The 14054-nt window shown below is 34.8% G+C and overlaps 1 protein-coding gene across 1 annotated transcript in view; it reads right to left on the minus strand.

Annotated features, from left to right (window-relative positions):
• Positions 1 to 412: 412 nt before the first annotated feature.
• Positions 413 to 14054, minus strand: part of COL3A1 (collagen type III alpha 1 chain) — a 38753-nt gene continuing 25111 nt past the window's right edge. Inside the window, exons 31-51 of the mRNA XM_017518966.1 lie at positions 13887 to 13994; positions 13569 to 13622; positions 11998 to 12051; positions 11859 to 11912; positions 10925 to 10978; positions 10215 to 10322; positions 9802 to 9855; positions 9463 to 9516; positions 9111 to 9272; positions 8887 to 8994; positions 7823 to 7930; positions 7014 to 7067; positions 6821 to 6928; positions 6288 to 6341; positions 5746 to 5853; positions 5410 to 5463; positions 5205 to 5312; positions 4114 to 4408; positions 2974 to 3161; positions 2269 to 2511; positions 413 to 1533 (exon numbers count right to left, since the gene is read on the minus strand). Coding sequence (XP_017374455.1) covers positions 1387 to 1533; positions 2269 to 2511; positions 2974 to 3161; positions 4114 to 4408; positions 5205 to 5312; positions 5410 to 5463; positions 5746 to 5853; positions 6288 to 6341; positions 6821 to 6928; positions 7014 to 7067; positions 7823 to 7930; positions 8887 to 8994; positions 9111 to 9272; positions 9463 to 9516; positions 9802 to 9855; positions 10215 to 10322; positions 10925 to 10978; positions 11859 to 11912; positions 11998 to 12051; positions 13569 to 13622; positions 13887 to 13994 — 2277 coding nt within the window. The 3' untranslated portion in view covers positions 413 to 1386. The remainder of the gene's footprint in view (positions 1534 to 2268; positions 2512 to 2973; positions 3162 to 4113; positions 4409 to 5204; positions 5313 to 5409; positions 5464 to 5745; positions 5854 to 6287; positions 6342 to 6820; positions 6929 to 7013; positions 7068 to 7822; positions 7931 to 8886; positions 8995 to 9110; positions 9273 to 9462; positions 9517 to 9801; positions 9856 to 10214; positions 10323 to 10924; positions 10979 to 11858; positions 11913 to 11997; positions 12052 to 13568; positions 13623 to 13886; positions 13995 to 14054) is intronic.

Here is a 14054-nt window from a genome sequence, read left to right on the forward strand (position 1 = left end):
GCCACCGCGCCCGGCCACTTATCAATTTTTCTTAATATTAATGTGTTTCTCCAGATATCCATATTACAATGACTTTCTGATAAACTATCAACGTCTTCCTCTCTTATTGTTCCCACTTTGGGGACACCTTGATTTACTATGTTACCATTTCCAGGGATTAAACCTTTCAAACAGAATGCTCTCAGTGTTCAATATGACCCACAGGGGGTCTCCAAATATGATCTAAAAATCTACAGGATTCCTCACTGAGCATTATCTCTAGTCTGAACATATGTTACATTATTTCATATTCTTAAATGTTATTGGATTATTAATCTATAGAATTAGAATTCAACATACTTTTTCAAGATTACTGGAGTTCATTAGTGTAGATATGAATTTTAAAATCTCTGAAAAGTGACAAAAACCAGGAGAATTTTAATATGATATTTTATTATGGGTGTCTGTAAGAAAAAAAAAAGATCAACAACCACATACAAGCTTACAAAGTTAAATTTCAACACATTCTCTATACTATTGTGACAAAAGCAGCCCCATAATTTGGTTTTTATTGTTGACTTTTACAGGATGAAGGGGGAGAATCCCCCAAGGCATGCCAATTAATCTTTCTGACAGGAGACACGTACAGATTTTGTGCATTTATGTTCTGAATGCAAGTCAACAATTCTGATCTAGAGTTTAGAAGTGAAAGTACATTAGCACCATTTGTCTTTAAAGCCTTCCAAATATTAGTAATCTTGACCAGCAATGACAAGAAAAAAGAGAAGCACCTTTAAAAGCTGTTGATATCCAAGATTAAAATAATTGTGGCTTTAAAATATTTCTTTAATTTCTTGCACTATACTCTTCTTTATAAACCAATCTTCCAGGAGATTAATCAATGAAATTTATAAGTTTTGTCAACTTATAAATTTTTTTTTGTCTTCTGGGACTCATAGAATACAATCTGTGTTTCTGACCAGTTGAGGTAGTTAAAATAGGAAGGGCTTTTCTAATTTCATGTTTGACTATTTCAGAAAGAAATGTTATCTTTTACTGGTGAGCATAGTCATTGCTCTGCAGATGGGCTAGGATTCAAAGAATATAACACAGTGTTGTTATCGTTAAGAGTGTTGAAGTTTATTTATTATAGCACCATTGAGACATTTTGAAATTGGAATTGGTAAAAAAATAAAACAAAAAGCATTTGACTTGTATGTGGAGGAACAGCAAAAAAAAAAAAAAAAAATCTATCATTTTTCATTGTCAAATTATACTCTTTCCAAACATTTTGGAAATAAATAACTGGAATTTTGTGGGTCACTTGTACCGGTTGACAAGATTAGAACAAGAAGAACACATATGGAGCGAATTTTGTTGTTGTTGGGGTTTCAGATAGAGTTTGGTTTATAAAAAGCAAACAGGTCCAACGTCCACACCAAATTCTTGATCAGGACCACCAATGTCGTAGGGTGCAATATCTACAATAGGTAGTCTCACGGCCTTGCGTGTTCGATACTCAAAGACTGTTTTGCTCCATTCCCCAGTGTGTTTCTGTTAAAAAGGACAAAATATAAGTGACCATGACATTAAAATTATTAAGACAACTCTGACTGATCAAGTTAAAAAAACCTTTTTGTTCTAAAGGAACATTCATTGTGCCATGTGATTATTCATGTATATGAGATCTGCTCCACTTCAAAGCTGTAATCTTCTTAGTTGATAAACACTATTCTTAAACAAATACCTTGTAGGGGTTCTTAATAAATGATTGCAGCAGGGAGACTGCTATAGACCAGTGCATCCTCACGAGACCTGGTTCTGGTCATTGCTAACAGTTTTATAATAGGTCACTCTGGATGAAATTTGCTAATATTAGAAGTGAGTATTCCTTTTGTTCACAAATAACAATAACAAAGGAGAGATTTGAAGTTAACCTTTAAAATTTAAAAAAGCAGACATTTCAGATTTAGTTAATGTGACAGATATTATTCAAAACATGTAGCAAATGTCCCAATTATCTGACGACGTTTGCATTATGGATTTAAATTTCAAATGCTTTTATGTCAACTGGTTTTCATCTGGAGTCTAAAATCCATTTACTTTTTGTTGCATTTAACACTCCTTGCAATGAATCAGGAGATGCAATGTATGTAATTCATACCAAATGCTATCTTTATTTCATCCTATTAATTTTAATTTTTTTCATCTATTCAAAATAACTTTCATGATTAAACTAGAAATGCTGACTGCATTATGACCTATATGTAGAAAAATGTTCTTTCTTACCGTGCAACCATCCTCCAGAACTGTATAGGTGAATTTGCTATTTCCTTCAGCCTTGAATTCACCTTCATTTGACCCCATCAACTTGAGGGCCTTCTTTACATTTCCACTGGCCTGATCCATGTATGCAATGCTATTTTTGCAGTGATATGTGATGTTCTGGGAGGCTCGGCTGGAGAGAAGTCGAAGGAATGCCAGCTGCACATCAAGGATATCTTCAGGAAGTTCAGGATTGCCATAGCTAAACTGTAATAGGAAACAAATAAACCAGATCAACCATTTTAGCTGGAACTGCATGCAAGGGATTCAAGTAGTATGTGTATGCATATTGTAGTATGGGCTTTTTATATATTTTATGTATGCTATTTTATGTGTGAACATATTTTTTATTGCATGCCAGAGTAAAAAAGGTCTTAAGATGCGAAAGAAAGTTATCTGCATACAAAAATAATTTAATATAGCTTAGGTTTTATTGAGAATAAGGTTACAAAAGTATAGTCACCTGGCTATATAAAATCATTTGAGCTCTTCTAGTTATTAGCTCTTAGGTTGGTGCAAATGTAATTGTGGTTTTTGCTGTCACTTTCAAAGGCAAAAATCACAATTACATTTGCACCAACCTAATAACTTTGCTTTGTGATAAACATATAGGAAGAACAAAAAGAAAATGGTGATGACTTATTTAAAAAAAGGTATATCCTTTCTTACCTGAAAACCACCATCCATGGACTCTCCAAACCAAATGTGTTTCTTCTCAGCACCAGAATCTGTCCACCAGTGTTTCTGTGGAACATTCGAAGGACTGGCGCTTATACATGTTTCCCCAGTTTCCATATTACAGAATACCTTGATAGCATCCAATTTGCATCCTTGGTTAGGGTCAATCCAATATTCTCCTGAATAGTCACGAAAAAGAAGAATGGGATTTGGTTATAAAATCCAGCAATAAAATGATTTTGTTTGTCTACCTGTAAAAGCATTTCTAATGTTGACTGCTAATGTGTCTGCATTTTATGTATAGAATGATAGACAGACTTTTTGATTGAAATTGCTGAGGTAAAAGAGTTAGCTATGACCATAGAAAGCACTGAAATAAAATGTAGCATCAAGGTTTCTAATAAAGATGATACACTAAGCTAAGACCTTTTCATTGTTGTATAATATTAGCAAACGTCTCTCTTTTTTTTTTTTAAAAAAAGATAATTATTACGTGTAATCTTGCTTAATAATATAAGCTGGTTGTCTAACCTAGATTTATTCCAGTAGTTCCAAAGCAGAAGTCCCTATGATTGATGCTTGTCTCCTATTTTAATTAATTTATAGAAATGACTCCTATTGAATGCAATGTTCCATACAAGATATTTGGAAACCTGAAATAATTTTGCTTTACAGAAATATTTAACCCAATATATGCAAAACCTTAAACTGTTATAATATTCTATTTAATTTTGTACAGTATTCTGAAATTTTTCATGTGTTTAATTTTAAAAATATAATAATTAGATAAATAATTATTATTAGTAAATATTGCACAATTGTCTGTATCAAATTATGTATATTTAATCCTGAGAAAAAATGATATGTTACTTTATACTCAAATAACTTATGATTTATATTGCAACTTCTACAAAATTATTTTTATGTCTTTCTATATTTGGCGTATTCTGAAGTTATTTATGTTATATTTTACATCTGCAAAGTTTACTTTCTTAAGTAAACTTTCTTGAACTTTCTTAAAGTACTTTTTCAGCTTTCCATTGAAAGTGAATGTTTTTTCTTTCTCATTCTAATCTAAGCAGCCTTCTCTCTAATCCTGTTGCCATTAAGGTCAAAGACTCCCAAACATACCACTCTTGAGTTCAGGATGACAGAAATTCAGGTCTCTGCAGTTTCTAGCAGGGTTTTTACGAGAACCATCAGGACTAATGAGGCTTTCTATTTGTCCGTTAACAGACTTGAGTGAATTCATAATCTCATCGGTGTTGATTTTGAAATCCATTGGTTCATCTCCATAATATGGGGCAAAACCGCCAGCTTTTTCACCTCCAATCCCAGCAATGGCAGCGGCTCCAGCACCACAGCAAGGACCAGGGGCACCAGGAGGTCCAGGGGGGCCTGGTTGCCCTGGGTGGCCTGGGGAGCCCTAGAATGAGTAAAACATGCATCAATGAGGTATGCTTGTTTGGTCGCCAATCTAAGAATACAATGCCAGTCCAAGAAAATGACTTAAAAATAATTCAAATCATTCACTCATTGTGTCATCATAATTATTTTACTGAAGGTTTATTTGGGTGCTTTTAGGGTAACACGATCACTGATTTATAATAATTACAATTCATTACCAAGAAAGGTGTTATTCCACTATGTAAGAATCAGTGGTGTCAGAGCACAAGTTTTCTCTATCATTCTTCCTTCTGGATGAATGATGTAAGCAAATACCCATGAGCTGTGATTGTAATATTGACATGACAAAGGGGCATGTAATTTGTTGGGATAATGGTTTTTATGTCAGTTACCCCAAAGGCATGGGATAGACAGTATTATGAGTGATGGTATCATTAACAAATTAGTAACCAGAGAAGCTGTTTGAGAAGTAAAAGTCACTACATAAATGCAAATAATTATGAATGTTGTAATTCCGAGATTTCTAGTGTGATAACAAGTGTGGCATGGGTTCATTTGGTAACTTGGGCAGATGTCATTATTCTGATACCATGGTTACTTCATCAAATTGTAAAAAAGATATTTTTCTCCTGTTATAGTGTGGTAGAAAAATTTTTAATGTGATGGAGAATGTCTTAAAGTCATTGTTCATTTTTTAAATTGAGTGATTGCCTTGTGTCTAACTTACTGTTTCAGTTTAAAGATAATGCACAGTGTTTCTGAAAATTGGAAGATTACAGCAAATTAAATACACATACGTGTAAGTGATGTCTTACCTCAGATCCTCTTTCACCTCTGTTACCTCGAGGTCCTGGTGGTCCAATGGGACCTGGATGTCCACTGGTTCCATCTTTGCCAGGAGGCCCACTGGGTCCAACAGGTCCCTAAAAAAAGTATCATGATACCACAATGCTGGAATATTTTTCTGAAGTGCAGGCATTTTAAACACGTGGACCTCTAACATCTTTCTCTACTACTTACTCTGGGGCCTGCAGGTCCTGGACTACCGATTGCACCCTGGTGACCAGCAGGACCCTGGAAGGAAAGGAAGTGTGCATATGAGTGAAGGCCTTAAAAAACTTTGGGAAACTCTGCATTCAAGATCATATCAAGAAACGTGGGGATCATGATGAATTTTTTTTTCTTTCGTTAATCTCCCCATTGTTTCATGTTGATCATTGTTTCGAATTAGCCCTCAAGTCAATTTCTCATCTCTTGTAGCACATTCTTTTAGAGATGGAAAGCTTTCTTCTCTTAATCTCTAAAATTTGTCAGTTATACATTGAAGGGATTTTCCAACAAAATGAATGCACTTACTGGAGAACCTGGGGCACCTGGATTACCAGGGAATCCTCGATGTCCTTTGATGCCATTAGCGCCACGTTCACCTGTTTCACCTTTGTCACCACGTGGGCCTTGAGGACCCTTTAGAAACACATTTTGAATTGAAGTCATATACACACGTACGTATTGGAAAAATAAAATAGAATTTATAATAATTATATTATATGGCTTTCTATCAGCTAAAAAGTCCCCCATCAACAGACACTTGATATATGAAATGAGACTGTTTTTGTGGTTGTTTTAATTTTGGACTGATAATTGCATGGATCCCTAACAACTGATATTTATATCCTTGGCTCCAAAGAACTTTTAGATCCTGAACTGTTTTCCATATCATTATCATCAAAGGAGAGTTTACAGTTCTTCCATAAATATATATATATATATATATATATATTTCTTTTTCTCATCCTTTGTTCCTGAACATGCCAGAAAATAAAATTTTTCCTGCCTGTAGAATGAGTTTAAAAACAAACCAAACAAAAAAACCAACAAAATAACATGACAAAACTTACAGGAGCACCTCGGGCACCAGCAGGACCAGGAGCACCAGCAGGGCCAGCAGGACCCTAAGATGAAAACATTCAAATGAGCTAACATACAAGGAATTATTTTTACGTGTTGACACAACTTTGTTTTCAAAAGTAAATAATTTCATTAGGATAGAATTATAGTATGTATGCAATTATTGGAAGTTAATATTGTTTTTCCTTCAAAGTCCTACATCCCTGTTTACAGCTTTATCGTGATCTAAACAGAAAAACTACGCAAGAGCCCTGTTAATTTGGCCTTGTATTCACCCAGCAAATAGATAGTCGGTTTGATTAATATGATTTTGGGTTTTAGTAATGAATTCTTCATTGACTACTGCCAGGTACTTCTGGTATTTCTTTATTAACACATTTTTCTAAGGAACAATTAGCATGAAAACTGTAAAATAAATGATAGTGGATATTTTGATTGGCAGATCTGACATTGTATCTTCTACCTACAAATATCTTTATTGAAGGAAATAGACAAACAAGAGATGCTGCTCCCAGGAACTCACAGTTTCTCCTCTGTCACCACTCTTTCCAGATGGACCGACAGGACCGGGTGGGCCTGGATGACCAGGAGCGCCAGGGGCACCAGGAGAGCCGTTTTCACCACGATCACCCTGTGAACAAATTCACAGGTCCAAAATAAACATGATGATCACTTTTTTTAATTACACAAATCTATTGCATATATGTTTATTATACCTTGCCACCAGGAGATCCATCTCGGCCTGGAAGACCATCAGATCCAGGGTTTCCCTGATTAAAAAATGAGAAAGGAAATAAAGTTTCTTGAAACCTTCCAAAATGCCATTTAAGCCATGCATCGTCAGCAGGGCAATATAATTTTCAAGGGGGTAAAAACTGGTTCTCAGGGGTAAAATTTCTTAGATATTACAATGAAGTGTGGTCTTTCAAAGGGTCACAATATCTAAACAGATATTTAGCATATTTGTGGTACTAAAATTTCACAGGACGAGAGGAGGAGAGGTGATTAGAAAAATAATATCCAAAAAGAATCTTAACAGTAAAGGTCTAGAAATAGTTATCTAAACTGTTAATGGAAATCTATAGTTTAATTAGTTTGCTTTAATCATTCTACCTTGTAAACATATATTAAAGCATCACATTGTCCCTTATAAAGGTATACAATTATGATTTGTCAATTATAAATAATATTTATTTAAAATTAATAAAAGACTGATCACAGATACTGCAGAACATTTTCACTCAGAAACCGTAAATTGTGGTTCTCTCCATTAACTTTTTTCCTAATTTACTTAGAGATAATATTTTCTCCACTAATGATTATTTATTGGGTAAATATTAATGAACAAGAGGCTTTAAGCCTATTCTAAGCTGTAATGAAAGAATTTCTATTATTAGAGAAAGAAGAACTTTGCTATGTGGCCATATTTGCACTCATAGACATTAAGGCTCAATTTCACCTTGGCTTAAATAAATTATCAAATTATACCTGGCTGGTTGAACACTTCCCAAGAAGGACTACTTACATCTCTTCCAGGTTCACCAGCTGCACCAGCCAGACCAGGAAGACCCTGGGGTCCAGGGGGACCACGTTCTCCACTGAGACCATTAGCACCTGGTTTCCCACTTTCACCCTGTATACAAAGGAATGAAAGACATTTTGTTTTAACTTAAGAAATCAATTAATATGGTGTTACCAGATATCTTTATTTTCAGGAAAAAAATCTTATTTGATTCAATTTTTATTGAACTGTAAAATTAAAACTATACCAGTTATGGGGAAAAAGTTTGGGGGAGCAAGCCACTTGCATTTCCTAACTTGCCCAGTGACTCTGGATGTCAAAGGGCTGAAAAGTTACATTGATTATCTAATTCAGAATACTGTACATTCTAATACGAGATATATACATAGACATGAGTATTACAAGAAAAAAATAATAATGAACCATCATGAAACTAGATTTATGGAGACCATTAAAATTAGGTTATTTATCTCTATCTTAAGAATATATACTTACTAGAAATATCATATCAATTGAATACACTTAAATATTAATTTTATGACAATATTATATAACTTTTTGTTGAAATAAGTGCTTAAAGTGTCATAATATGAGGCCTAATAAAAATGCAATTTTATTACTCTATTTACCAAATGAATGTTTTAGATGCTAAGCACTACAATATTATAAGAATATAATACTAGTGAAAAAGAGCCAGGAGTGCAAGATGACTTGAATGGATGGATAACGGGCATCGATGAAAGACTTTCCTAGATCTATAAGCTAACACCATTTCCTCCTTTAAAACTGACAGTCGACAAATTGAAGAGTATTCACAAGTTTCCTAAAAGAGTTGTTTCAGTTTATTTGTGTGTATATTCAAGGTTGGTCTGTGATGTGAGCTGTTTTTGTGTTCTGGAGTTATTTAGTAAAATGTGTGCTTCGAAAAGTCTAAAAATATTTTTAAAATAATTTTTTGGCTACTTGGTACCCCAATTACAGGAGAACCTTTCATCCTGGATATGGTTAAGTGATCTCCGAAGGCTACCAAAGAAAGCAAGAGTGTAGTGAAAAATGTCTATACTCACCTTGACGCCCTGAGGGCCAGGGCTTCCCCTAGGACCTGGCATGCCTGGTGGTCCTGCAAGACCCCGTGCTCCTGTAATTCCAGCAATTCCAAGTGGGCCTGGAGCTCCCTAATACAGATAATGAAGACTCAGCTCATCTTTATGTGACAATGTTTTTCTCTAATCAGTTTGTGATAAAAACCAAAATAGTACTGTCAATCAATAAAAAAAATGAAGTTACTTACTGGGGGGCCCTGGGCACCAGGTGATCCCTTCTCTCCTGGTTGGCCAGCATCACCTTTTGGTCCAGACACTCCGGGGCTGCCAGGAGCACCAGTGTTACCCGCAGGACCTGGGGGCCCATCCTTGCCTGGAGAACCGCCGGGACCTGGGGGTCCTGGGTTACCCTACAAAGAATTGTTTGAAATTTGAATATTTATAATAAAAATGCATTTTTTTCTTTCCTTTTTTACTTCAAATAATTTTGTTTGAGACTTAATAGAGAAATAAGTAGCAAAGTGTAAGTTTCTCATCCTATACATATATGAATGCTTTTTCCGAAGTATATGATGAGAAAAGACTTTAAAATGTACTTACATTATTACCAGGAGGACCAGGAAGACCACGAGCACCGGGGAAGCCAGCAGCACCCTGTGAAATGGTAATACATTTTTGAATTTCAAAAGTAGAACAAATAGCTATACAACAAACAAAAAGTACAATGTGTGGTATGATCTGCATTGTACCTGAAATTCATTTATGGTTTGCTCTTTCCCCTTGGAATTTACATATAACTCATGTATGAATGAGTGATTACAATTTTTACTTTCTCTTTATGGATCTAGTATCTCAAATGCAGCTTTTATACATGTTAATATCAATGAATGCATTTCAGTAATAGTTTAGAGAATAATAGTGAAGAGAATCAATACTTACAGGTCCACCAGGACTGCCACGTTCACCTTTGACACCTTGGGGACCAGGAGGACCCTATATGAAATGGAAGGAAGGTGGATAAGTATAGTACCAACATCAAAATTTGGGGAAAGGATTAAGCCTTTGAAAACCAGTAACTCTGTGAAGAAGTTAAAATAACATTTAGGCTGCTGGTGCTGAGATTCAAACTCCGACTATATTCATATAAAGGTTATACTCTTGCCATTATGACATGCTATCTCAGTATAAAGTATTAAATTACTGACAAACCTCTGTATTTTTCCATTAGAACACTTAGCACTTAGAGATGGAAGAGAGGGAGAGAGAGAAGGATATACAGATAGATAGATAGATAGATAGATAGATAGATAGATAGATAGATGATAGATAGATAGACAGAGGAGAGAACTTACAGCAGGTCCGGAACCTCCAGGGGGTCCTGCAACTCCAGGAGGGCCTCCTTCACCTTTCTCACCTGGAGCCCCTCTTTCTCCTTTACCACCAGGTTCACCATTTTGTCCCTACACGCAACAACAACAACAATCTCTCAGCTGACATTCTTTATGATTCACTTGGCTTATTATTATTTTTCTTCAGAATATAGAATTCTTCAGATGGAAGGAGTTGAAATAAAATTTCAAAATAAGGCTCTCTGAAGACATGACAAAACAAAGCCAATCAAAATTATTTTCATGATCAAAGAACACGACCCAGAAAGCATAAACTGTATATTATTTGCCTTTAGGGAGGAAGTCTCTCTAAGGATTGAGCATTTGAAAATCAGCACCAGTAAATTTATTTGAGAAAGACTGGATTTAAGAGCAAATTTTAATTAGTGCCACTTTATAATGGACGGATTCACAAAAATTCAGAGTGAATTTAAATCTATGGTGCTGCTTTAGTTCATTACCCAGTCATAAAGGCAGGACAGATGTTTTAATTTCCATCTTTTAAAGAGTGACAATAGCAGTAAAGTAAAAAAAAAAATAGGGGTACAATAATCTTATAAGGAATGAGTGGCTAAAATGGGACTAGAATCCAAACTTGACTGTACTTTTGTGATTTTTCAGTAAGATAGAGGTTCTGGGCTATGAGTCATGTACATGTAAATGTTCACACTTACAGGAGCACCAGGAAAGCCAGCAGGTCCTGGAGGGCCAGGTTCACCTCTCTCACCCTGAAGAGAAAAATATCCTCCTTAGTCACAGTGAAGATATCCTGATGGGAGTGTGCATCACGTCTTTTAAGCAGGAAATGTCATCTTATCATCTTATCTTTTCTTTCCTTTAAGCAGGAAATGTGCAGAGTAATGAATAAACTTCTGAAGACTTTTCCATTTCTCAACAAAATTATGAGTGGCCATTATCAGAACCACAGATTCCTTCTGCCTCCTACTGTGATATTATTTGCAAGAAAAATAGTTTGAGAATTTTAAAGTACTTAACATATTTAATTATACATAGAGATATATATGTATTTCAATGTATGGTAGAGACTCAATTGAAAAGTTAATTAACTGATTTATTTTTAGAAAACATTTACTAAATATCTTTCCAGAGTGTTAAATCCTGAGGGTCAAGAATTTTAAATCCAAAAGAAGTCTCAGGCAGAGATTCTATACATTAAGAAATTCATAATTACAAACATATACTACTTGTACGATTTCTATATTTTTCCAAAGTTATAACTGATTTATTTTTAGAAAACATTTACTAAATATCTTTCCAGAGTGTTAAATCCTGAGGGTCAAGAATTTTAAATCCAAAAGAAGTCTCAGGCAGAGATTCTATACATTAAGAAATTCATAATTACAAACATATACTACTTGTATGATTTCTATATTTTTCTAAAGTTATTTAGGAAAGAAATCCTGATTTAAAATGATCTCTTGTGAATTTTAGATTTAAGAAATTTAACATTCCCTTGCATGCTATATGGTTCCTGAAGATAGTTATCTCCAAATTGAGGCTTAAGGAACCCGGGGCAGAATTGCTAAAAAGGGAAGCATACTGTCTGTATGGGGTTAAAAATATGTTGAGAATGTCTTTAACACTTACAGGGCCACCACGAGGTCCAGCTACACCTGGAAGCCCGGGGGCACCACCTTCACCCTGGAAAAAGAGAAAGAGTGTCACTGTCTTGCATCCAATAGACACAGATATTTTCTTTTTATTTCCAGAGAGTACTAAGTGTTACCTTATCTCCAGGCTGGCCAGCTGGACCAGGGGGGCCAATAGGACCAGTAGGACCCTAGAGAAAATAAAAATACATTTTGATTTTGAAGATACAACTTTCTTTTGTAATAATTAGTGAGTGTACAGACATAGATATCTAACAAACTAGATAACATAATTTTTAAATTTGTTATGGCTTGAATGCTATGCTTTTCACTCAATGTGTAAATACTGCAGAGCTCAGTAAATACAAGATTCTTTGGAGATGACTACAGAAGAAAATAGGATTCAGCAGTGGTTTATTGATTCATTTACCTTTATCTCTATTGTAGAAGATAAATAGGATGTCATGTAAGATCTTCCAGTAATGTCTTTTTAAAGTACATTTCTTTATTCAATTGATTGATAACTTAAATGTTTTCTCAAAGTATTATCATACATATTAAATTTTTCAACTTGAAATGTCCAAATAGTAGTTTTACTTATATTACATAAGTAAAGTATTGAGCACTTTTTTTTTCTTGAATGATGGTTTATCTATTTAGTCTGTCAAAAGTGAAGTAGTTATGAATTTCTTTAAGGTAACTGTTATATACATTTATTAACTGACTTAATTATAATCCTATTTAGAATATGTTTTTTGTTTTGGTTTTGACTTTTTCTTTGAATTACAGATTCACAGGATGTTGCAAAGAAACACACAGGGACTTTCTGTGCACCTTTCTCCTAGCCTCCCCTAATGTTAACATCTTACACAACTATAGTATAATATCAAAACTAGGAAATTGACACTGATACCATCCACAGAGCTTGCTCAGATTTCACCAGTGATACACACACTCATTCATGTGTGTATGTGTATGCAGCTATGTAGAATTTCATTCCATGTGTAGACTTGCATGGCTACCACACAACCAAGATACTGAAATGTTCAGTCATCATAAGACTCCCTTGTGTCACATCTCCATAGCCACATTCATCTCTTTCTTTCTCATTGCTAACTCTTGGCAACCACTAATCTACAGCTCTAAAAGCATGTTATTTTGTAAATATTATAGGAATGGAATCATGCAGTATGTATCCCATGGAGACTGAATGTTCTTCACTGAGTATGTTGTACTTGAGGTTCGTACAATTTGCTGTGTGTACATCAACTGTTCATCCCCTTTTGTTGCTAAATACGGTTCCATAGTGAGAATCATCATACTATTATAATTCTTTAATATAAAGTCTATTAATTAGGAGCACTTATTGTATTGAATTTTGATGACTTTTAGTTTCTTAATGAGCAGCATTGATTATCTTAAATTTGGTGATTATCTCAGATTTTAGTGACTTACAAATGCTAGTTTGTGACCTTTCATACTTTTGAGTTTTTTTTTCATTCTTTATCACTGTAGACCTATCAGGTAGCCATAGATACAAACCAAGAATTTAATTATAAATCACGTCATTTGGGTTTTTTAGTGCTCGAAATGTGGTAAACGATCTAATTTATCTTGAGTAGTTTTTGGAAAAAATAAAAGTTGAAGTGCAGGACTGTCCCATATAACATATAGGTAAGGCCTGCTTCTCCTCACTGCAAATACTTACCCTCGGACCGTCTTTCCCTGGGACACCATCAGCACCTGCACCACCTGGTTCACCCTGTCAAATAACATCCAGTGTCATCAGATTCAAAGCATCTTCAGAGAAAATTGGCCAAGAAGAGGAGTAACCATTAGCATTCGTTGATATATATATTGGGTGTTCTAATTCATTGTTGCTCTAGGAATCCCTCTTAATTGCACTTACTATAAAATGATAACATTAATTTTGAAAATACAGTTAATTACTTTCCAGGAGTGTTGCTTTTTAAAAAAACGTACAATGTCTGATTTATTGAAGAAGTAAGAGAAAGCATGTCAATACCTTGTCGCCTTTTGGACCAGGACTTCCAGGACCTCCTCTTTCTCCAGGCATTCCTTGAAGACCAGGACTACCAGCAGTACCAGGTGGCCCAGGAGGGCCAGCAGGTCCCTGAAAATAAGTGAGAAATAATAAATGATCAGAAGGAAACCAAATGCATTTTTAAAACCT

The sequence above is a fragment of the Cebus imitator genome, unplaced genomic scaffold (genome assembly GCF_001604975.1).
Source record: "Cebus imitator isolate Cc_AM_T3 unplaced genomic scaffold, Cebus_imitator-1.0 Scaffold719, whole genome shotgun sequence".
Classification (NCBI taxonomy): Eukaryota; Metazoa; Chordata; class Mammalia; order Primates; family Cebidae; genus Cebus; species Cebus imitator.